The sequence below is a fragment of the Physella acuta genome, unplaced genomic scaffold (genome assembly GCF_028476545.2).
Source record: "Physella acuta isolate Inbredline_101_S28 unplaced genomic scaffold, ASM2847654v3 ptg000936l, whole genome shotgun sequence".
NCBI lineage: Eukaryota > Metazoa > Mollusca > Gastropoda > Physidae > Physella > Physella acuta.
This window is the reverse complement of record NW_026732453.1, coordinates 167829-193569: the sequence shown is the minus strand read 5'-3', so window position 1 is coordinate 193569 and position 25741 is coordinate 167829. Positions and strand designations below refer to the sequence as shown.

General features: G+C 33.4%; 1 protein-coding gene across 2 annotated transcripts; it reads left to right on the top strand.

Moving 5' to 3' along the window:
• Positions 1 to 273: 273 nt before the first annotated feature.
• Positions 274 to 23519, top strand: LOC131953651 (hexokinase-2). Of its 2 annotated transcripts, none has more exons than XM_059316941.1 (11): positions 274 to 512; positions 1686 to 1848; positions 1979 to 2118; positions 8621 to 8836; positions 12170 to 12272; positions 12965 to 13044; positions 13470 to 13582; positions 13753 to 13908; positions 14000 to 14139; positions 16505 to 16641; positions 22696 to 23519. In XM_059316941.1, the coding sequence occupies exons 1-11, from the start codon at positions 372 to 374 to the stop codon at positions 22828 to 22830; spliced, it is 1524 nt and encodes a 507-aa protein (XP_059172924.1). In that variant the 5' UTR covers positions 274 to 371; the 3' UTR covers positions 22831 to 23519. The 2 variants fall into 2 exon arrangements, with proteins under 2 accessions (XP_059172924.1, XP_059172925.1); XM_059316942.1 differs by lacking the exon at positions 274 to 512 and adding an exon at positions 1550 to 1585.
• Positions 23520 to 25741: the final 2222 nt, after the last annotated feature.

Genomic DNA, 25741 nt, shown 5'->3' with positions numbered 1-25741 from the left:
TCATTTATTGTAATTTTCATTTCTATCTAAACTCTTGTTGATCAAAATCAGATTTTTCTTTTTTGAACTCAAGTTTAGCACTTTTAGTGTTATAATCATAAGCTAGTGCAACTGTATTAGTGATATTTCAACTCTTTTAGAATTATAATGGGGTTGGCGAGTTCGAACCCTCTGGCAGATGAGGCTCGTTAGCTTTGGACAGCCACTCTTCTAGGAGAGACAACTCAAAAATCAAACAACTGATGCCTTGTAGTTTGTTCTTGGTTGGACAAAGGCTATGGAAGCAAATCCAAAAAGAAAAGCAGACTGAAATCGGAGTCAATGTCCTCTATGGCGCATAACCAGTTGACACATATCCTTAATTGAGATGGATGTGTAGTCGAGTCGACAAAAAGCTCATGGTTGATAAATCGAAAAAAGTCTCGTATTCAAACCCTCTGGCAGATAAGGCTCGTTCCCTACCAACATTAAAAATTAAGAACAAAGAAGAAGAAAGAAGGGTGTCCCATCAGGTATAAAAATTTAATATATATTATTAATTATAAATAATTAAACAGTCATAAGTAGAATCTTTATAGAATTTTATAACAATGATAATAGGCAGGCCAAATTTGCCAAATGAATATATTTAAGAATAAATGTCATAAACATGGTCATTAAATATTATAGTAGCTTTGCGCTTAAATCACCAACAACCATCCTCACAATTGAGCTGCCTGTTCAATTGTAAAGAGGGAGAAAAAAAATTCCACACAAAAAAATAGCTCTTCTTTCTTTTTAACTAATCTTGAGCAATGTTTTCTGTAATAGAATGGCAGATAATTCATTTATTTTTAGTCTTGCATTCAAATTACCTTAAAAAACTTGATCTTCGCTAAGACCTGAGCCTGATGTTTCAAGCTAGAGGTCTCTTTCAGATTTGCGTTCAGAAGACAGACTATTATTTAGACTTATTTCCCTTCTTTGATTATATCATAATCTATTGTTTAGGTATGTAAATTAACATAAAATTTGGCCTAAGCTCTAGATTCTTTTGTTATTAAAATAGTAAGTATGTAGTAAGTTTTGAAGGGGGATTATTAAATTTTTCTGGATGTCCACATGGGTGGGGAAGGGAGGGGGGCTAGAATAAAAATAATTTGTGGACATCTTATGGCACCTTTTTGGTTTGTTTTGAGACCTTAAAGTTTTAGTAATTACTTAAAAATAAATTAGGCCTCTTTATCTGGTTTGTGTGTTAATATTGTACAATGTTAGTGATAAAAAGAGAATTTCTTTAATTAAAGAGACAAATTTGATTCTGGTTTAACTTTTCAGCCACAAAAACTTGTTATTCAAAAACTTGTTGCCAAAACAATTATTATTTCTGCATAATCTGTTCACTTTGTAAATTTCTATGTTTTCCTACAAAGCATTTTGGGGACAGCGTGACTCTAGAGGTAGAGCACTTGACTGCTAACCTGAAAGTCTCGAGTTCGAATCCTGGTTCAAGGAAGTAAAATGTTCCTAAGTCCACCCAGCTCTGATGAGTACATTACTCACATTAGGGAAAGTAAGGCTTCATATGCAGAGTCCACAGAAACAGGTGAACCTGAAAGATCATCAGGTTGAAAAAAGAACTTCACTTTTACAAAGGATTTTTCAATTGATTCTATTCTTCATTTACTAATATTTTTTATTTTAAGGTTGAAAACATTTTAAAGCCCTTAGATCTAACAGATGATCACTACAGAAAGGTTATGTTGTTGATGCATAATGATATTGAAAAAGGACTTTCGCCAGCTACACATGAAAAAGCAAATATAAAATGTTTTCCAACATATGTTAGAGCTGTTCCTGATGGAACTGGTAAATATGATTCATTATCTAAAATGTCTGTTTAATTATTTATTTATTTTTAAATTGTTTCTCATAAGTTGTAGCTGTTTGTTTTTTTTAAACAAAGTTAGCAATACTGAACAATTTTTGTTTTTTGCAGAATCCGGAGACTTCCTAGCTCTAGACTTGGGTGGAACTAATTTTAGGGTTCTTTTGATCAATTTAAATGGTCAAGAAGTAAAAATGGAAAGCAAAATTTTCATTATTCCGCAGCATATAATGCTAGGTTCTGGAGTTCAAGTAAGCCATTAACATTTATTTATCTCATTATAAAAGGTGCTGCCTTTTTACTTTGTAATTGCTTATGTGTGTGAGGAGAAGGGGTTGTGTAGTGGCGTGGATTGTTGCGTGTATGTTACATATAAAAGTAATTGAATTGAAATGTTGAAATTAAATATTTTAAGAAAATTTTAGTTACAATGACATAAAAAAGTGACATATTCTAATTTACAATTAGAAGCCTAATTATGCAAATAAAAATGATGACTACATTTTTCAACATATAGGATATAGTTAGCATCAAAGCAAACTAAGCGTTAATGCAAAGTTGATTGAAAGGTTTACTGCATTACAATGCATTTTATTTCACCTATAGCTTTAATGATACAATTACTTACATTTACTTTTCATTTCTGTTAGGTTCTAGCAATATAATTAATTTTCAATAGTATATGCCTAAATGATCTTAAAATTAGAGAATTTTAAAAAAAAATTAATTTTTTAATTCATACATTGATATACATAACACTGATCTGGGCTGACAGCCATGAAAACATTGGTCGGCAAAAAAAAGCCAACAGTTTTTAAAAAACCGTATCAACAAACAAGTATTTAGGTTTCAACATTATCAATTTTCAATAACATGTTCTTCAGATTTTCAAATTCAAAAACAATAAATTAATAAAAATAAATAATTCAAAAACCAAAGAAAAACAACAAAAATTAAATAAATAACTGTTTTCTTTACTTAATTATTTAAAGTTTTTGGGTTTTAATATGGTGTTGACTAGTAATGTATATATTTTAGTTTTTATTTATATAAATGAGAAAGGGTTTGTCTGTCTGTTATGCATTATTACACCATTCATCCAATAGACTTGAAAAGTCTGTGTAATCATACTAATTTTTTAAAATCTTTTTATAAATATGGCAAGCGATAAAATTAGAGTTACATTTTTAAAAGTTAAAGCTGTTTGGGAACCATCGATTACACTTTAAATTTGTGTATTGAATATAAGCAGTTGAAAAGCTGGTTAGAATTCTTTTATCAATATAAATATTTTAAAAAAATGCCCTCAACCTCTCCTTGAAGTCAATCTGGGTTGTAAAATAATGAAAGTCATTATAAAATACACAATAGTGGTCTATGATGTATAGCATAGTATTGTAATTATATTAAATATAACATCCCTAACACCCTGACTCTGCTAAACAAAATTAAAAGTGTTTGCTAAATTACTATTATATTACTATTATTTGTGTGACTATTTCTAGTCTTAAGGGGATATGCACGTTTTTTTCCTATTTTTTACAATTTAATATCTAAAGCCTTTTGAATACTTTTATCATGTTTGGCATATAAAAGTAAGTATTAAACAGCAAAAAAAAGGGTTGAAAACAATTTTGAATTTTTTGGTACTTTTAAAAATGCTAAGGTTTTTTTTAGCGCAATTTCCATACTGACAGTTGCGATTATTAATTTGTTCTGGATGGATGTGTGTCCGCAGCTTTAAGTCGTATCTCCTCCTCAACGAAGCAATATCGAGGACTAGTTCCAAAAGCAAATATGTTAAGCAAGTTCCGAGGATGATTGTGGGCCAAAAAAATTCCCGGAATTCCTTCCTGGATTTCCTGGAAAAGCCAAAAAACCTCGAAAAAATGCAGTTTTTGGCCCATATCTCGGCAACCAGACCACTTAGCGACTTGAAACATTTACCAATCGATTCCTGCTATAATTTAGAACAATATTGCTGAAGAAAGTTTTCAAAAATATCCTTTCGTTCGGTCACAAAAAATTAATTAAGGAAATTGCGCTTAAATTGTCACTAGACTTTTTATTAACGTGTTTATTTATGCACCTATAGCAATAAAATTTAAATTGCTTATATTTCAGTATATATTAAAACTTGTCATAAAAACTTTTTGAAATAGCTACTAGTAAGAATTTTACAAAGTCTAAAAAAATCGTACCATTCTTAGTGTTCAAAAGTTTCAAAATTTGCATATTAATTACCAAATACTTTTTTCTATGAAAGCCCTCGTGACAAAAATTGTATTTTTGCATGAAGAACAATTACTGAATATTTGGTGGCGATTGTTTAATAAATAAAAAAGTAGTAGGCTTTATAATGTTAAAAACCTTCAAACTGAGAAAAACAGCCAAAAGTAACGAAAAGTAGGTCACGAAAATACCATATCTGTGTAAACTGCAAAGCCAATTGTAAGCTTTGGGTGTTTCCGAGATGATGGAAATTAAGATTATAAATAAAGGAGAAATCCAGCTTTCCAATGATGCCAAATACAATATGATGACGGATATAAATCTTTTCATAGAGAGCGTGTAAGATTGGGAAAAATTTATTATTTTTTAATTAATAGGGTCATAGAACTGGTAATTTAAACACCAAAAAAATTTTTTTTCTCTTTAATTAAAGTTATTATTTTCTTAATACAAAAATGGACAAAGTATCTAAAAGTGCAAGAAACCCATCATGACGATAAAACAAGAAATGTTGTGATTTTTTTGCGTGCATATCCCCTTAATAAAAACAAAAGATATTTTTCACACATTACACAAATGCTATAAAGTATTAAATTTTGTTTTAAAAATATGCTTTCTGGCAACAAAAATTTAGAACCAGCTTTTCAAGCCTATTGCCATGAAACGTTGGGAAGTTCTTTGTTTCTGTCATTTAAAAAATGTAATTATGAGGCCTAAACCCCCCCCCCCCCCCACCATGGAGAATTTTATTCATCGCTGGAAAAAATTTAAGTGACCCTCCCCATGGAAAAAGGTCTGAAAGAAACACTGTCTGCATGATTGAGGTTTAGTGGCCAAAAGTGGGAAATGGGTATAGATTATAGAAGTAGCGGCTACCTTTAGTGTGTACTTGAAAATTTTCGAAGGGAGGGGGGGTGGACTAAATTTTCCAGCGATGGGGGTGGACACTTGTGAAAGTATCCTTTCTATATAAAATCTGTCATTATAGGGGGAAGTACACTTTCTTCAAAGTGTTGCCTGAAAGAAAATCTAAATGCAACTTTAAGTTTGAGCTTAGGTGCAAGTTTAGGGGTATGACTATGACTATATTTAGTATGAATGTGCAGTAACTGCAGTTTCTGAATAAAAATCCATATTCAATGGCATTGTTTGTTTCCAGTTAAATTTGAAGTTGAGGTGGTAATTTTGGTTTTGGTTTAGAGAAAAAGATCACACTATCAACCTAGCGCCCTCACTGGGCCATTTATCTCATTTATAAAATATTGGTCAAAACGCAACATGCTTTACTACACATTGAACGCTATTAGTGACAAAGCAAAAAAATAAATAAATAGCTAAAAATCCAATACATTTAAAATAACTTAGGCTACCAATAGGCCTACCTATTAGAATAATTAAAACCAAATAATATACATTATTAGTCAACACAACACCATATTAAATGCACACACTGATTAAGAGACTTAAATGATTCCATTAAAAACCCGGCTGTTCAGTGGTATTTATGTTGATGTTTTTTTAAGTAATTTGTATTAGTTTTGGCCTAGAAAACTATACATTTCATATCATATGTCTTGATATGTAGATCTATAGATCTAAATCAAATTTAAATGAAAGTTCATTTCTTCATATTCTAAAATTGGAAGATGACTTTATTTGTGTTGTGTACTTTCAGTAGTTTAAACATGTGATGTCATTGTTTTTTGCGCTCTTGTCACAATCATAAACGCTTTTCCGGTTGCATAATTGAAAATGTGTTTCTACATTTGAATTTGAATCAATAAGCCTTTATTTTTTATTTTCCTTCTTTAAATAAAATTTAGTTTATACATTTAATACATTCAACATATTATTTTCAACAAAAGTCTTATTTTTAAGTCCACGATATATTACTGAAGATACTGATCTCATAGGCTCGGGAAATATGTTGCGGACAGAAAGTGAGAAGTGCACGCATAAGCTTTTATATATTAAGATAAAAGTAGATCTTAATTATAGAATAGGGCCTATGACATTTTTTTTCCCACGTTTTCTTTAACTTGCTTTCGTCTCTGTTTGTCTTTCCAATCAAATCTTGCGATCGAAATTTCTGGCACTTCCCAGTTAGCTAGCGCGCTGAAATTTTCAGGGAAGCTTTGTTTTGGATGACATTAGAATATTCAATTGTTATTATTACTAAATTGATCCATGGAAACATTTTATTGAGCATTTTAGACCGCTATATAATCTATATATATAATTCTCCTCTGCGAGCCATTAGAAAACAAGCTGCAAGCGCCTCCTTACAGTCCCCTCTCTTTCTCTCTATCACTATCACTACCACCCTACCCCACCCCCACATGGTCTGCTGAGCTGTGGTCACGTTAATGTTTACAAACCGTACAGCCAGGTTTAGTGACGGCTATTAGGGGCAGATAATTTAGTTTGAACCGACTTTAAACTTACAGGAGGTAACTAAGAGGAGGCTGCTTTCACGGGGGGGGGGGGGGGGGTGTGTAGGGTCGGGGTTAGGGGAAAGGAGGGGGGTTAGTGTTTTAAAGCAAATATTTTCAGTGGCAGCATTGGTACTGTCTTATTCACAAATTATGAATTACTGAAAAGTAGAAAATAAATCAATTAAATAGCGGCGTATGATACGCCGCAGGTCGGCTCGTTGTAGTAAAAACGTGGGGAAAAAGGGACATAACCCAGTAACTGTAATTTGTGTACAAACAACCGTAACAACTGGTGGCCAGTATGGGGGAGACGATATGGTCGAGTGGTTGGGCACACGATTGCTATCCCACTCGACACGGGTTCAAATCTATGTGTTCTAGTCAGTAACGTATTCACACAACGTGTTTTTTACGAGTTGTCTTTTTACGAGTTGTCTTCGTTTACCCAAAAAAAAAAGTGAAAAGATAAAATCGATAGCAAGATTTTAATGCAAACAAACAGACAAAGACTAAAAAGTAGAAAATAATAATCATTAAAAAAGTTTTAAAAAACCCACGTTTTCTGATTGAACTAAAAAGTAGAAAATAAATGCTATACATCACAATAATGCAAGCGATCACTCTACTATAAGAGATCAAAAACGTGGGCCGCCGTGATTTTCTTACAGTTTCTAATACTGTTGACTCTCTACAAGCTCCCTAATAAAAGTCAATAGTATTATCTAATCAATAGTAATATAACTTTTACTTCGGCGCCCCACGTTTTTCATCGCTTATAGTAGAGTGATCGCTTGCATTATTGTGATGTATAGCATTTATTTTCTACTTTTTAGTTCAATCAGAAAACGTGGGTTTTTTAAAACTTTTTTAATGATTATTATTTCTCTTTCATTGTCTCATTTTTAAACCTAAATAAATCACTTGTTATCTACCTGCTTTTATAGTCAGTAAAGTGTTATCCCATACGCACATTCTGGGCCCATAGATTTATCAGCTTTATTATAATTCCATTTCATTAACTCAAATGAGGAAATAAATACAGAAACTAAAAATATTTATATACACTTCAAACAAAATATGGGGCTAGGAAAATTGAACCTGTTAAAATAAACTTGGTTAAATAATATTTTTATAATTGATTACTATTTCTTTAATTAAAATCCAAACTGGTTTTAATAGAAAATTTTAATTCTTTATGTATTAAATTGTTTCTTTAATACATGTTTGGAATTAAGTTAAAGAAATAGGAAGTAATTGTTAAAAACTATAATTTTGTTAGTAAAGTAAGTAAAGATTCCTCTTTAGACCTAGCAATCCAATGGGCAGATGAAGTATGTTTTTTTACTTCAGCATATGAAGGGATGGTGTGGTCAGCAATACGCCCAGCCGATTTTTTACTCCCCTACGCTTCTGGTACCCATCCTACAGTCACAAGTCCGAACATGAAATCTTCGGGCTAGCAGCCAAACGCCCTACCATTCGACCCTGCTATAGTAGAGAAGTTATAAATTTTGAAGTGTGCTAAAAAGCTCAAGAGTAGTGTATTTAAGTTACATTTTGCTATCAGATGATTGCTAGGAATTAGGATGCACATATTACGCTTAAACGCTTGCACACTCATCTGAAAATCCAGAACATTTCTAATGTTTTTGCTCAACAATAGAAAAAAATAAGCTTATTCCAAAACTCTGTAATTAGTGTAAGTAGAATGTATATATTTGGTTCCAGTATCTTACTGTAGTCATTTGTTCTAAAGCATAAGATAATATGTCAGTCACTAATCAGTAGAAACACTGCAGTTATATTAGAATGCAAAATTGCACTAAAAGTGGTGACAAAAACTATCTTAGTTTAATAGACCTACTAATTCTATTTATTGAAAAGCAGCTAACTACTAACTTGTCTGTAACTGGACATTCCATTGAAATCAAGCACTTAAAAATGAAATGAAGGGTGTTGGTACTTGTGTAACCATGGGAAATAATGGGTTTAGAAATGTGAGGTTATATTAAAACTAAAATTAAGACCCTTTATTAGCCCTTAATTTTAATACCAATGTCATCTCATCCGTGATTTATTTTTTCAGTTATTTGACCACATTGCAGACTGTATCTTCAAATTTATGTCAGACCACAAGTTACAAGATCGCAATCTACCATTGGGATTTACATTTTCTTTCCCTTGCCGACAAGAGGGTTTAGACAAAGCCATTCTTACTACATGGACCAAGGGTTTTAAGTGTGAAGGAGTTGAAGGAAATGATATTGTTAAGCTGCTGCATGATGCTATTGAAAGAAGAGGAGTAGGATTTTGTTAACATTTTAGTTGAATTCTCATATATATTGATTTTGTATGGACTGATTTTTAACAAAAGAAAATAAGAAATGTCTGGTCAGCTGTCTAAGGTGTATATGTTACTGGTAAACAGTAAACCTAGCATTCTTTCAAATGCCCAAAGTAGGCCAGCAGAGTACAAAATATATCACATTTTGTACTCTGCTTTGACATTATTAGAATGCCAAACAAGAGAACCAGCAAAGTGTAGAATAAGTATTAAGTTCTTTTCCATAAATTGCATGTTCTTTTCTTGTTAGGTATATTGCTTTAAAAGTATTTACATATCATCTATATCTATACTAGCCGTCCCGGCCAGGCCCTGCTCTGGCTTCTGTGAAAAACCTTTCTGTTAAAGACCATTACCTGTGTGTTTAGTAATCATCATAAACCCGGCATTGCCCACCCAAACCACAACCAACCAAAACAACAAAACGCAAACATAATGCTAACACAATTACAAATACAAACAAAAAAAAAACCAACAACAAACACAACCACAAACACCAATACAAACACAAAGAAAAAACAAACAAAAAAGCAAACAAAAACCTAACAACAAACACAAACACCAATACCAACCAATAACAACAAAAAAAAAAAAAAAAAAGCAAACGAAAACAAACCAAATCCAAATGCAAAACCAACCAAAAACACAAATACAAACCCAAAGAAAAAAACGAAAAAAGAAAGAACAAAAACGAACCAAATCAAACCGCAACCACTAACGCAAACCCAACCTAAACACAAAGAAAACACTAACGCGAACATAAACGCAAAGTGCTCACAGTCTAGCCCGGGGCGGAATCGCCTGTTTTAGATTAATAAACGACTATAGTACCCCAACTTATTCATAGTCTTTTGCACTCACTTAAACGGATGCGTTTGTTTCAATTTAATGAACAATTATAATACTCCAAGCTTATCCGTAAAATACCTACAACATTTGCACTTGATCAATCCCCGCTAATTATGTAATTATTTTTTTCTCCCAACACCAAAACAAAGTAATAAAAAGTAAATTCTTTTCCACTAATGCAATGGTTTTATAAAGGGAAGTAATTGTGTTTTCCTAATTTATCGAAGGGAAGTAAGTGCTATAGGACTAAATAAATACATAATTAGAATTTTTGTAAAAGATGATATTTTTTTTAAACTCGTGTTTAATGAACATGCTGAAAATTATTACTTTCAGTTTGATAAATGAAAATTATTTCCCATAACTTTCAATATTAATTTTTTAACTCATAAATTTAGACCATAAGGACTTTAATTATCTAACACTTAAATCCATGGAAGATCCACGACAAACATATGTGTTACATACAGAATTGAGCTTTATATTAGATGTATAAAAGTGTGGGTATGCACTACTATACCTTTCTTCCCTTTAAACTTTGGGCGTTTTTGACAATGCTCCTGGAAAGGTTTGTGCAAAAAAAAATTAATTTTGGCCCATTAGGGTTCAAAAAGGCACCCGAGGGCTTCAGAAGAAAAACTATTATTGAAATTTTAATATTCAGAGGAATTGATCAGGAGTTAAATTGTTGCAAAATATTATCTTGGTTATTTCCCTTTGTTGTAATTTTTCAGCTGCTTCAGTTGAACTAACCCATTGCGAGATCTTTACTCAAGTTATAACAATGTGCATATATATTAATGGTCAGTGATATATATTAATGGTCAGTGCATGAAGGCAGATGTATTAGCACTTTATAGTCAGCTTGGAAATAAACCCTTATTAAAGCCCCTTGAAAAGAATATATGGGAAACCTTTTTAAGTCCTCAATTATGTTGACTGTTTAAGGTGGTTATTCATTACATACTTACATATTATAGTTGTGAAGAACATCTGTTAAGATACTAAGGGTGAGAATGCAAGACTAGCATGGTTATCGATTTAGCCTCCGTATTTATATTTAATAAGCAAGTGAATTTTGGTGTAGCCCTACCATATTGATAATTGTAGAACCAGCTAAGTATAAATATATATTTATAACATAAAGGTGCACCGACTGAGGCATTCTAAATAAATTTTCTTAGTTTTAAATGCATCCCTTGCTCTAGAGACTAATAATTATTTCAACTAAACATATTTTCTTCATGGGACCCTAGCACTCTTCCAGACACCATTGCATCGCCCATCATAAATAAGTCACAGACATAAAGACTGTTTAAGAGCAATGGTTATTCTGTATTTCAATATATCCAGATCTACTGTAGGTATCAAAAAAAATTTTTTTTTAAAAAAGACGCTTTTTTGACAGATTGTGAACCACTCCTCTCTTCTGATTAAAAGTGTGTTTCAAACATGTGTTATAGGCATAAAGTTACTTAAATTCAAAGAAGAAATATTCCCCTACATTTTGATACACTTTTTCATTAGAAATCTTTTGGGGATTTTTTAAAATATATACAAAATATGTTTTTTACTTGCCTTTTTAATTTGATCAAAAAGTGAGAAAAGATAATTTCAATACAATTAATTTAAATTATGAACTTATTTTAGAGGTTTGAGTCTTTTCTCTGAGTAAGTGTCTTTGTGTTGGGTTCAAAAGATTTGAGTTTGTATGATATACTTTTACAGATAGAACCACCCCCCAAACATGGCACTTTTTAGGATGTAAAAAAAAAACTGAACTTTTTAAGACGTCATAACTTTTTACTAATTGAGATGTATGAACAAATTTAGTATCTATTATCTTAGAATCTTGAGTTCTTGACATAGCAGCTTTCCAAAATGATCTATGACTGTTTTAAAAAATCATACCTAATGTTACCATAAATCAGTATGTCATGTTTTAATACCTTGTATGTTTCTTATTAATCTTAGAGCTGAGTTTATGAGGTCATAAAACAATCCACACAGACAACTATTGATAGCCAACAAGCTTCTTTATGAATCAACAAAAAATTTAATTCTATTCAAAAGACAAATTTAGAAGATATATATGTGTATATATATATATATATATATATATATATATATATATATATATATATATGTGTGTGTGTGTATATATATATATATATGTATATATATATATATATATATATATATATATATATATATATATATATATATATATATATATATATGAAAATGTTTGTGAATTTTTACATGTAGATCTATACTTAATTTGCTCTGTATCAATAACAATTGCAGCAAACAATGTCAATTGGTTTACTAGCAAATTAAAATAGCTAATATTTAATATAATATTTTTAACTTAATTTGAGTAAAGTCCTATTAACTTTATATTAGCTATATTAACAGTAATTTTTTCTTGAATGCACTTAGGATATGCAAAATGTAAAATGTTTGGCTGTTATTAATGATACTGTTGGAGCTCTTATGTCATGTGCACATAGTGATAGACAGTGTGCTGTTGGTCTTATTTTGGGTGAGAACTTTTTATTTAACTTATATTGTATGTCCATTATTTTAATGAAAACAAGTAATCTCACTAGAGTTAATGATTCAGTCTTTCTCATTATTAATTTCCATTATATAACTCCTTCAGGGAATACAAGCTATTTTATAGGTAGTTAATTAATAGCAAACCTCAAAATAAGGCTTGGAAAAAATAACCTTTGCACACCACTTTCCCCTCCTTAATTCCCAACATAATCCAATTAGATATGGTAAAATACATTTAAACAGTATCTCTCATGCCTAACGCAGTAAACATTGTAGAATTAATATAGAAAATATATACTTTTACCAGTGTCTAACCCCCCCCCCCCTCCCCCAAACAAAACAGTCTGAAAGAAACAGTGGTGACAGACACCATTTATATTTTCTATACCCTGAGTTATAAATGAAATGTACAGACTTCATGCAAGCATTTTCTCCTAACCATATTCTCTTAAAAATAAAGCATCATTAAGACAAGCATTTAAAAATTATACAGAAATTATTTCTTTACCAACTGAAGTGTTATAAATTTAATTCTGTTGTTGGTTTTTATAAAATATAAACCTGCGTCACTTTATTTTTATTATGTATAGAACAGCTGCTTAAAACCTATGTTTTTTCAAAATAGTTTGATGATGTAAAATAATATATATATTTATATCTTTGTTTCACCTTCAGGAACTGGAACTAATGCCTGCTATATTGAATCACTTGAAGAAGTAAAAACATGGGATGGAGATTTTAGAGAACCTAAACAAGTATGGATTTTGACAAGACAATATAAGGAATTTAACAAATTATTTCCAAATCTTAAATAAAATCTACAATTATATAGCCCCCTATTGTTGTTTCAAAATAAAAAATAATTAATGTACCAAAAGTTTATCCCTCTACTCAAGCAACCAAAGTGACTTTCCATTATAAATAAAGGTCTAATATAATTATGAGTGCAACTGGTACTCAAGATGAACCACCTGTAGTGCCAGCTTAATCGCTAAAAAATTATTTAACTTGTGGGATTGTCTAATGTTTATTTTTTAAGCATCTACTCTTACTACCTTAGCAAAGACATGTAATACAACACTCCTTATGTTAGTGTTACTGGATTAGTTATTGTCTGGGCACATAGTCCAGCTGTGCATTGTATTCTGGTAACAACTTTTATTTTATTTGCTAATTTTAGGTGTTAATAAATACAGAATGGGGAGCTTTTGGAAATGACGGCTGCTTGGAGTTTATTCTGACAGATTTCGATAGGTCAATTGATAAACATTCCATTAATCCAGGAAAGCAAATGTTAGTAATCATACTTATTATTTTAATATTGAACACATTAAATTACAGATTTGTTTGAACTCCAATTTAAAAAGAAAATATATTGCTTTGTATTTTAAGAACATAAATATCATGAATTCCAAGATTTCTGTTATAAGCACTAGCAACGACTTTACTTTTCACTCTTTCAGTTATGAAAAGATGATTTCTGGAATGTACATGGGTGAAATAGCTCGTCTTGCAATTGAAAGATTAAGGAAACATAACCTGTTGTTTGATGGTGAGGGCTCTTACCATTTGGCAACTCGAGGAAGATTTTATACTAAATATGTTTCTGAAATAGAAGGGTAGGTAACAAATAAGCTGTTTTACCTGCTTTTAACATAGATGTGCTGTTTTTTATTTAGTATTGAAGTAAAACTTTTTTTAATGTTTCAGTGATGATGTTGACAGTTTTAAAGTAACCAAACAAATTTTTGATGAACTTGAGTTATCAACATACAATGAACAGGACTGCCGGCTAGTGAGACATGTTTGCAGTTTAGTTTCCAAAAGAGCAGCATATCTTGCATCGGCAGGTACTTAAAGTATTATTTTGTTAAGTTACTTTTTCATATACAGCAAATAGAGGAAGTATGGTTGTCGCACACGGATTTTAACAGTTCTACCATTTTACACCTCCCTACTTTATCATATACATAATAAAAATCATTTATTGTAATTGTGCAAAAAATTTGAAATTGATGTTTTGACAAATTTTGATGTTTTACAACCTTTCTGAGCTGGAAAAACTAAATCTTATTATCCTATCTGTCTGTATATATGTGAGCATAATAACTTTAACACTGTATTAGTAAGTTGGCAAAATTTCATATAGACGTACATCTATTTCTTTATAACCGGAAATGGTACTTCCTCTACTTCCAGTTTATAAAAACCCTATAACTTGAGTAGTGGAATAGCATGGTCTAGCGGTAAAGAGCTAGACTGCGAACCCGAAAATCTCTAGTTCAAATCCGGGTTCAAGTCAGTAGGGTGACCCTGAGTCCACCCAGCTGTGATGGTAACTAACTCACATAAGGGAAATAAAGGCGGCTGAGCATAGTGCTAACCACACTATCGCTTCATATGGCAAGCTCACAGAAGCTGGTGAACTTCACTATTTCTGGTAACCAGGAGTGGTACTTTATTTCCATTGGAACACAAAAACTTGACGAAATTTCATATAAAAGTATAAGATTTTATACTTATACTTGGATTACTCTAAAATTTTAAGTGACCTCTGATATCAGGAAGTGGTACATTACTCTTTCCTGTTTCTAAAATGCAGATAACAAAGTAGTGTATTAGGTAGATGAAAGAAAATTTTTCTTATAAAGAATATAAGAAATATTCACCTTTTTGCGTTTTCTCAGAACCTTCTAAAATTCTACAGCCCAATGGCACTAGTAGTATAATAAGGGTGTAGGACAAATAGCCGACATCCAAAAGGTCGACAAGACATAAGGCCGACATGAACAAAAGGCCGACATGGACAAAAGGCCGACAGGACATAAGGCCGACAGGACATAAGGCCAACAGACCATAAGGCCGACAAGCATAAAAAATACTAATATCGCAAAATATGTGTTACTGCATAGCTCCTATCTTGACAACCATTGAAATAAGGCATGAAAAAAGGTGAAATGTTCAAAAGAAGAGGCGGTGCTATTTGCTATCCTTATTAGGTGAACCATCGGGTCAAGCGACTGGAGATTACGGGAGTGTCTCAAACACAAAGTATCAACAACTAAATATTGCGATTTTCATAGCTCCTTCTATGTAATCGAGGTGAGATAATCATCAAAACCTAGTCAAAAGCCGCTGGTATCATCGCCCTACATACAACAAGGTGGAACACCAAGAGACAATGCTAGTTTCTATCCTTATAAGGTGAACAATGGGGTCCATGCGACTGGAGATGACGGGAGTGTACAAAGAATAAACAGATAGGTGGCGTTACCACCATATTTCGCAAAGAAATCGAATGAAGTAGTACAATCGCGTGCCTTGACTAGACTACATGTTAAATATAGACAAAATTTTAATTATATTTAGTTTCGTCTATTGTGAATTGCGTGAAAAAAAGTGTTTATTATATTTGTTGGATTCATTAATTCTGTTGTGATTGTGATACAAGTGTGCAGAAATTGGTACGTTATTTTTGTTTTTTGTATAAACTTACCCCTGTGATTTCCATATATATGGATCAACATATCAGCAACAAATAATTGGTTACATCGTGTGTTTTATTTTATCCTATTGTATGTACCTAAGAATATTTATTAGAAACTTAAAAAGTCGTATATAATTACATATTTTAGATATTAAACATGCATGTAATTGTAGATTGTTATTTATAAAACTTGTCTGCCTTTTGGATGTCTGCCTTTTGTCTTGTCTGCCTTTTGTCCGGATCCCGTATAATAATACTCATTACTACACCAGATGTTCACAATACATTACTGCACTCGCGGTGGTGCTGCACTCTTGGTGGTGCTGTTATGCCTACAGCACAAGCCCATGCAAGCATTCTTCTAGCTGTTATTAAAGATCTAACTTTAACATGGTTATTTAAAGTTTATTACTAGATTTTTTAAAAAATTATATCTAACTTCTCTGTGTGAGTACTCTATGCATAATAGAGGGTTCTCACTTGTATGATGATGTTCTATGTGAAAATGTGCTTTTAGTAATGATGGGGTGTTTGTAACAATCTACTAAAATTAAGTCAATTCATTGTTTGTTGTTGTGTTTTTCATTATTACCATAAGCTGGTATACTTACCATTAACATTTTGTCTCAAAAACATTGCTCTAATTGCATCATATTCATATAAAACAGCTAAAGTTGCTAGTTTTTTTTTCATTTGTGATATTTTTGTCTGTTGTTTTCTGTATTTAGGTATTGCTTGTCTTCTCAACAAAATGGACAGAAAATTAGTAACAGTGGGTGTTGATGGTTCTCTCTATCGTTTTCATCCTTTTTTTCATGATCTAATGATGGAGAAAACAAAAGATTTGACAAGATCTGACATCTCTGTAAGTACAAATTATTTGTAATATTTTCCTTGTAATTTGCAAATCTGTAATCACTGGGCTGGATGTTCATAAATACACAATACCTATTGATAGAAAAATCTTTGAAAATAAATTGCAGTTTTTTGATAAATATTATGTCCTTAATGCTCTGGGTTCCCAGCTCTTTTTGCTGGCAACGCCTTTTTTTTTAATTCACGACCCCCAAAAAAAACAGGTGTTTTTAGAAGCTTTTATTTAACTCACTTCCTCGACAGTCTGTCAGTCTGTCTAGACCGAAACGCCGGAGTGAAAATTCGGAAACTTCTACTTGATCGATACGATTCACACTTGGCACGTGGGTCAAGACATGAAGAAAATGCAATCTGAAATTAAATTTGACTTAATTGGATGCCTAATTAATTTTTTTTGAATTAATTAAAATTTTGACCGAATTAGTAGCCATGTCTATCCAACCACACCACACGCGTCATCACGTTCAATAGCTGCGCCATCACGTTCAATAGCTGCGCCATCACGTTCAGTGGTCGCGCAATGGTTTTTAGTCATGTAACTCTATTGTAAATAAAACATGTAAAGTACTGAAAAAAAATTCATAAAAAACATTTTAATAACAAGCTTTATCCAATAGGTACTAAAGTGACCCGCGCTTTTCTTTATAGTAATTTAAATAGTAGTGAATAATTTATTTTCTACTTTTTAGTGCATTAGTACATAAAAGCTTGTTATTAAAACGTTTTTTATGAATTTTTTTAACACCTTTTTGTTTGAGTTATTTCTACAACATCAGAATGGTTTGGTTAATTTTTCATTTCCAAGGAAGCATACTGCATAAATACAAAATTTATCCTGTTCATCGAGAAAGCTGGCTTTATCAAGCAAAGCAGAGAATAGATTTTATGTCAATGTGGTCAATTATAGGTTGTTTTTTGCGTCTGTTCAGGGAAGTAACTTTTTTTCTTCAGATTTTCTTTATTTCACCTTCAGGTTATCTGCCACATTGTACAGTTTTCCAAACATGACAATTTTTCACCCAGTCCCCCCCACTTTATGTTAATTCCCATAAAATTTCAGCTTGTCTATTTTGCTGAAGTAATATTTCTGCTAGTACTGTTATCTGTGAATTGCTGTTGAAGTAAAACAAAATGCACATCCAAGAAAAACATCTTTTAATTTTTTGACAACCAGCGTACAGCAATATAGAAAAGCCTCATGATTAAAATGTTTTTTATTCCTACCTGGTGAAACATGAAAATAAGAAACTCAAAAACCTCTGCCCTACCCCTAAACTGATGGCAGATAGCCACGCCCCTTCCGATACTAAAGTGGTCTGCATACCTGACACCATCCCCCTCTCGAGTGATGAACAATCTGTCCTAAATAAAGGCTTGTAATTTATACCCCTGAGACCAACCACTGATAAATTTACTCTGCTTAGCAGCGCCCACGAGCTCTTCCGCAACCATCCCCCAGGTTTTAATCAAGATAACATTGAAGATGACTTATTTTATAAACTCGCAAAAAGACAGTCGCATACTGAGTACAAACTAAAAATAACTTGAAACTGGCCCCATTAAAACACTCCATCTCACAGCTGGTGAATCGTGTGCGCTTGCATCCTTAATGACCTGCACGGACATTGTTATTAAACCGGCTGACAATGGCGGAGCTATCGTTGTATGGGATAAAGATATGTACACAAAAGAGGCATATAAACAAGCAACTCTCTGACAGTACGTTCTACTTGCCGCATCTAAAAGATGGCATCTTAACTAATAACGCTGTTGTTACCAAACTATGAACACATTAAAACAGCATCTAGCCTACGCATCTTTGACAGCAAATTGGGAAGACCTTCATTTTATTTTATTTACTACCCAATATTCATAGATCTGGTTGCCCAGGTAGACCCATTATCCGCATGTGCCTGTCCTACTAAACTATATCTTCCTTTCTTGACAGCATTTTTCAACCCAGAGTTGAAGCACTACCATCCTACCTCAAAGATACCAACCATGCAACTTTAGAATCTCTCAAATTTACTAACAATAAATGGAGATTAGTTTTCTTAATAAAAGTGGTGTTTTTGTACACCTCGATACCCCACAAAGGTTGTCTACTAGTGATTAAACTTTTCTTCAATGTGAACCCCCATCCCTCTATTGACTGTAACACTATACTTAGGTTAACCGAGTTAGTTCTCAACTCGTTCGAGTTTGATGGGCAGTTTTTTTACCAAATAAGTGGAGTAATGGGAACAAAAATAGATCCCAGTTATGTGTGTCTTTTTATGGGTTACCTGGAGGGTCAACTTCAGTAAAATTAAACACTGGCAGAATTCCAGGTTTTTATCAGCGGTACATTGATGATGGGTTAGGCATCAGAGATGGCAGAAGAAGAACTAAAACATTAAATTTACCTCTGAAATTACAGCAGTTCTGTTAACTTCCTGGATATGACAATATTACTTAACACAACCAACGTTGGAACGACCATATTCTACAAACCAACCGACTCACACTCATATCTGCTGTACTCTTCTTCACACACCCCAGCCTGCAAAAATTCAATACCATTCTCACAATTTGTCAAGATGATGTTGACTTTTGGAACAAGGCCCATGAACTATTACAGTTCTTCCGGCTCCGGTCATATCTAGAACATATACTTCAGTCAACACTACACCGCAGAAGAACTGTTGACCACCAGGCCTCCCTTCTACAATTTCCAAAACAAAAGTCAGATAGAACTAAACTCATCTTACCCTACCACCCTCATTTGGCTAAAATATTATAAAAAATTATTCTATCCTTAAGTCAGACCCCCATTTAGGCCATTTATTTCAACAGAATCCTTTGGTGGTGTTTAGAAGGAAATGCAATCTTAGAGACCTTTTAGTCTGGAGCCGCCTGCCATCCACTATCACCACAAGGTTTGGCACTACTTCTTGTTCCCGCAACTACAATATGTGTCATTTCACCCTTCAGGTTGAATCAGTTCTGCTGCCTAAGGGAACCCTCAGAATAAAATATATCAATTCAACTGTGAGTTCCGTACCGTAATTTGTCATCCAGTGTAGGCGATGCAACATCTTTTATATTGGACAAACTGGGAAACGATTGTCTGACAGGGTTAGTCAACACATGCGGTCAATAAACAATGAAGATAGTCATCCTGTGGACAAACACTTTAACAAGAGTGGACAAAACATAAAAAATGACTTTTGTGTAACCGCTGTTCGGTTTTGCCATTATTTAAAAAACCGCCTAAACACTGAAACGCGACTTATACTTAAATTTGGCACTCAGGCTCCAGATGGTTTGAACGAGCAGGTATCTTTCACCTAACCAATCCCACCCACCCCCCCCCCCTGCCCCATACACTACGCTCCCAACCCCACCACTATACGGTGTCCAAGCGTCCTTCTTCACGCGTCTTTTCTTTTGGACATTTTGGCATTTAGACAAGGCATGTTTTCAATGTCGAGCTAAGTCCAAAATTGTGTTACTGTTTGTCTTTTCTGTCTAATCTGTAACCACACTATTGTGTGGTGACGAAGACCTTGGGTCGAAACGTCCATAGTATTTATAACTGTCTTTAACTTGTGAGGTAACTAACACTATCTGTTATATTACTTATTAACCTCACTGCAGCTATCATTTGTATTTATGTTTTTGCGCCGTGTTCTTTAAACAGAATGGGACGGTGTGCTCAGATGGTAAACCCTATGATTGGTAACAGGAAAGTCTTGAGTTCTTTAATCCATATCTAGTCAAGTTTGTAAAGCCGATTTTACTGTTTAAGTTGACAATCCCTCCAAAAAACACTTAGCAGCGGTTGACCAGTGCTTTAAAAATGTTTTTAGATAAGATAAAATAATGAAAGTTACAAAAAATAATTACAAATATTTCTTGAAATTAGCTTTATTGAGTTTCATTTGAATTCGCTATAAAACTCTCCTTAACAATGTAATTAAATCTAGAATCTATTTAATGTATGTGCATACAACCACCAGCTAAAGTACCATGTGTTGTTTGGGATGTTTACCCCTTAATGTAAAGCCAACAACAAATTGTTTATAATTAAAGCCTACGTTCTACCAGAGTTTCTTTCAGGCATCTACTTTCTACATGCATCAAAGAGAAAAAATTAAACCTGGATTTACAAAACTGACTAAATTTTACACAAATATACATCCCATTAAGGGGATATGCTCTGTTGTTTGTTTTTTTTCTATTTTTTACAATTTAAGATCTTTTGTGTACTTTTAGCATATTTGGCACATGGTAAGTATTAAACACCAAAAAAAAAGGATTGAAAACAAATTTGGTTGTCATGGAAACCCGAAAAAACCACTGCCATTTGAATTTTTTGTTACTTTTAAAAACGCTAAGGCTATTTTATTTATGCATTATAGCAATCAACTTTAAACAGCTTATATTTCAGTATATGTTAAAACTTTTGTCACGAAAACTTTTTGAAAGAGCTACTGGTCAGAATTTTACCAGGTCTGAAAAATAGTACCCTTAATTTTAGTATTCAAAAGTTTCAAAATTTGCGTATTAATTACCATACTTTTTTTCTATGAAAGACATCACAATTCCCTCGTGACAAAAGTTTTATTTCTGCATAAAGAACAATTACTAAAAATATGGTTGGCATTGTTTAAGAAATAAAATAGTATTAGGCTCTTTAGTATTAAAAAGTGCTTCGCTACGGTAAAAGCTGTGGTGGTTGTAGCACGCCCCTTGAATATTTGTCGAATTGGTGTGTATGTGGATATTCCCTCAGCGCACTGCGCGCAGCAGTCCCCATATTGGTGTGGATATTTCTTTTGCGCAGGTGGTGACGGTGGTAACGAAAAGTTGTTCCGACAATACCATATCTGTGTAATTTGTAAAGCCGATTGTTAGATTTGGGTGTTTCCGAGATGATTGAAAAGATGCTTATGAAATACATGAGAAATGCATTACTTTAAAGCTGCTCATCTTTCTTTAAGTGATAATTTCTTTACTTTGGTCATTAACCAAACCATCTATATCCTCACCTTACACAACTCATGGAGTTGCTCAAAAGAATAAATGACTTCACCTCATGTTGAGGGGAGAGTTTCAAATTTGCACATATCTCTACCATGTTCATAGTCAAAACTCCAAATATCCTTTTTAGCGCAATTTCCATTCTGGAGAATTGCGTTTATTAACTCGTCTTTTCTGGGAATGGATGGATGGATGTGTGTTCGCAGCTTTAAGTCGTATCTCCTCCTCAACGAAGCAATATCGAGGACTAGTTCCAAAAGCAAATATGTTAACGACGATGATAGTGGGCCAAAAAATTCCCGGAATTCCTTCCTGGATTTCCCAGAAAAGCCAAAAAACCTCGAAAAAATGCAGTTTTTGGCCCATGTCTCGGCAACCAGACCACTTAGCGACTTGAAACATTTACCAATCGATTCCTGCCATAATTTAGAACAATATTGCCGAAGAAAGTTTTCAAAAATATTCTTTCGTTCGGTCACAAAAAAAATTTTTAAACTTACATTATACACAATACACTACAGTACTATATAGCAATATATAGATATCTATTTTTCGCTATCTTTTAGATCTTGCTATAAGTTTATTTATTTTTTATTACTTGTTTACTTATTAATTCAAACGTTATTTTTGTACCCTATTAATTTATTTATAATTTATATGAGAGTGATAGGGAGTTACAATTACAAGGTTTTGTTTCGCTAGGCCTAATCATTTTTTCACATTTTTTAAAAACAATAGAGTTAAATGACTAAAAACCATTGCGCGCCTACTGAACGTGATGGCGCAGCCATGGAACGTGATGACGCATCTATTGAACGTGATGACCCGTACATTAGGAAATTGCGCTTAAATTGTCACTAGACTTTTTAATTAACGTGTTTTTTAATTATCCAAAATTGAATTAAATTAAAACAAAGATTTTACTATACTTTTATTTCTGTATTAAACAGTAATATTTGTTGGTAAACAATTTACTTGGTTAAAATCTGCATTTCACATACTGTTATTTCCATTCCAGTTCAAACTAATGTTATCACATGATGGAAGTGGTAAAGGTGCTGCTTTGGTTGCTGCAGTTGCAAATAGGCTTTTGGAAGAAAGCCGTTTGGAAGAAAATGAAAGTAAAAATAGTGTTCTTGAAAAAGATGAATGATGTAATAATGATTTAGGGAGATGTTTTTTGTGTGTCTGTAAATTTAGATATAGAACTTATTTGTGATAAATTGTGATAATATAACTAGCCTACTTTGTTTGTACTATAATTGAGTATGTAACACAAACTCAGTGCTACAAATAAAGACGTTCTCAAAAAAACATTTTTAGTATATACAAATGCATCATCTAGATACTTTCAAATAAATAGCTGAATGTAGTATAAATGATAATTTGATGTTGATTAGTTTTAAATCTCATTATTTAACATATAAGATGTGGGGCAAATCTAATCAATCAGTTTCTGTTACTTCTAATGCTGTATATATTGTGGTTTTAGTATATATGCATTTATATTTTGTTTATTGTCGTTATCAGTGGTTAGTGCAAGTTAGAATTTTGTTTAAAATATTTCTGCTTTCATTGCATTTTCTTTTAAATTTTTCACAAAATAATTATTCACTTAAGACTTAAGTATAATATTTTTTTTTACTGAAACAAAATCTTTTTAAACAGTTATTAAAACATGCTCCACAAAATGATACAAAGAATTAACATCCAAGTATTTATGTTTTAAATATTCCAATATTTGCTATATGTAAATGGATTATTTTAATATTGTATATTCCTTTACATACTCATTACTTACATTTTTTAGGTCAACACTGAATTTAAAAGCGTGCGGCGTCAATTCGGCCAATGACGAAACGGCCCCGTCAAAACGACCCCGACAAAACGACCCCGTCAAAACGACCCCGTCAAATCGGCCCCGTCAAAAGGGCCAGCGACATATGGACCCCGTCATATAGGCTCCCGACAAATAGGCTCCCGTCATTTAGGCTACCGACAAATAGGCTCCCGTTATATAGGCTCCCGACAAAAGGGCTCCAGTCAATAAGGCTCCTGACAAATAGGCTCCCGTCATTTTGGCTCCCGACATATAGTCTCCCGTCATTTAGTTTTTTCCACAAAACGGCCCCCGTCATTACGACTCCCGACAAATAGGCTCCCGCCATTTAGTTTCTCCACAAAACGGCCCCCGTCATTACGACTCCCGACAAATAGGCTAGCGTCATTTTGGCTCCCGACAAAAAGGCTCCTGTCAATTTGGCTCCAGACAAAAGGACCACTGACACAGTGGCGTAGCTACCGTAAAGCTAGCGTAAGCAAGGCATGGGGGCCCAAGGCACATAGGGGCCCTTTTCCCTCATAAAAAAATAAAACTTTTACAATGGAATTTTAATATTTGTTACATATAAATAATTTAAAAAAAGAAAAAGGTTAAAAGTTCCAAAAAGCCCCCCCCCCCCCCCCCACCGTTTCGGCAGTGGGATTCAGTGTTTGTGGGTCAAAATGAGCCCAATCGTTATAATAACACTACAGGCTATATCACTTTGTCGTGCAAGACATTGAGAGAATCATCCTATCAATAAACTTTTTAGCAGTAGTAGGCAAGCATAATAGTATAGTATAAATACAAAATCAGGACATATAAAATACAAAATGTTGCCTTCAGAATATTTATATATTAAAAAATATCCATCGTAAGTAGAAGTTGATCTCTTCGTTTAACTCCTCTGTAGCCTAACGCAGAGGCGTAGCGAAGGCGAGGTGGAGGTGCGGACCGCAACGGGTGACACCATTTAGGGGGGGGGGGGGTGACACCAAAGGCAAAAAATTGTAAAATTTATAGAATGAAATGCCATTTTCCAGATCCATTAGTTAAAGTTAAATAGTCTTCTAAGTACAAATCGAAAATTATATCAAGACTGTAGATAAACATCGTTACTATTAAGTCAGCAGTGATTGAAGCTTAAACACGTACGTGTACCTGTATGTGGCATATATATAAATTTTAGGCCTATGTAGGCCGACACACACACACACACATATATATATATATATATATATATATATATATATATATATATATATATATATATATGCTTTGTTTCCTGGGAGGGGGTGACAATACGAAGTGCCGCACCGGGTGAGACCCGACCTAGCGACGCCACTGGCCTAACGGCTGACGATAATTTTTGCATAGGGGCCCAAAAATCCTAGCTACGCCACTGCACTGACAATACCGTTTCTGTAGAGACTAAGTCTCCCGGCAAAGCGGTCTCATTGAATATGACATCTGCCAGTGGGACCCCTTCATCAATATTCTTTAGAGTTAGCTTATCCAACACTCTTATGTAATACAACGTATGCATCTCTTGTTCGGCAGGCCTTATTTTTATATTAGTTTATCTATTATAAAATATAGTATGTTTTAATTTAAGGGTCATCTATCTATGACATCCATAATTGAGTCGGTTATAGGCTGTTCCAACTCATTGTGTGGGGAGAAGGGTCCACGCTGTACCTTCCTAACTGCAATATGCTTCTGCAGGGGCGTAGCGAGGGGAGGGGCGGGGGGTGCTGACCGCACCGGGTGACACCATTTAGGGGGGTGACACAAAGGCAAAAAATAGCAAAATATATAGAGAAAAAGTTGAGGGGGTGGGGGTGCAAATCGAAAGTTAGGGGGGGTGCAAATCGAAAACTTGAAAGTTTGTCCCCGGGAAGGGTCGCAACGCCTCTGGGGGGGGGGAGGTGACACCATTAAGTGCCGCACCGGGTGGCACCCGACCTCGCTACGCCACTGTGCTCGTAGGTTATCAAAACAAAATGCTGTTATCATGTTAACATCATGTATATCATACATTTACACTTCTGTGCTCGCTTTTAAGCAACAGATCTTTTCTGTTGTAAATTAAACATTATCAAAACTTTAGAATTGGTGGAATTTAGCTGTTAAGGGCTCGATTTGTTTGTGAATTAATGTTGGTTCATGAAAAAATAATTTCATTCGGGCATTAAAAAGAGGTTATGGTGGTATTGGAGGTAGGACACAATGGTTACTTTTA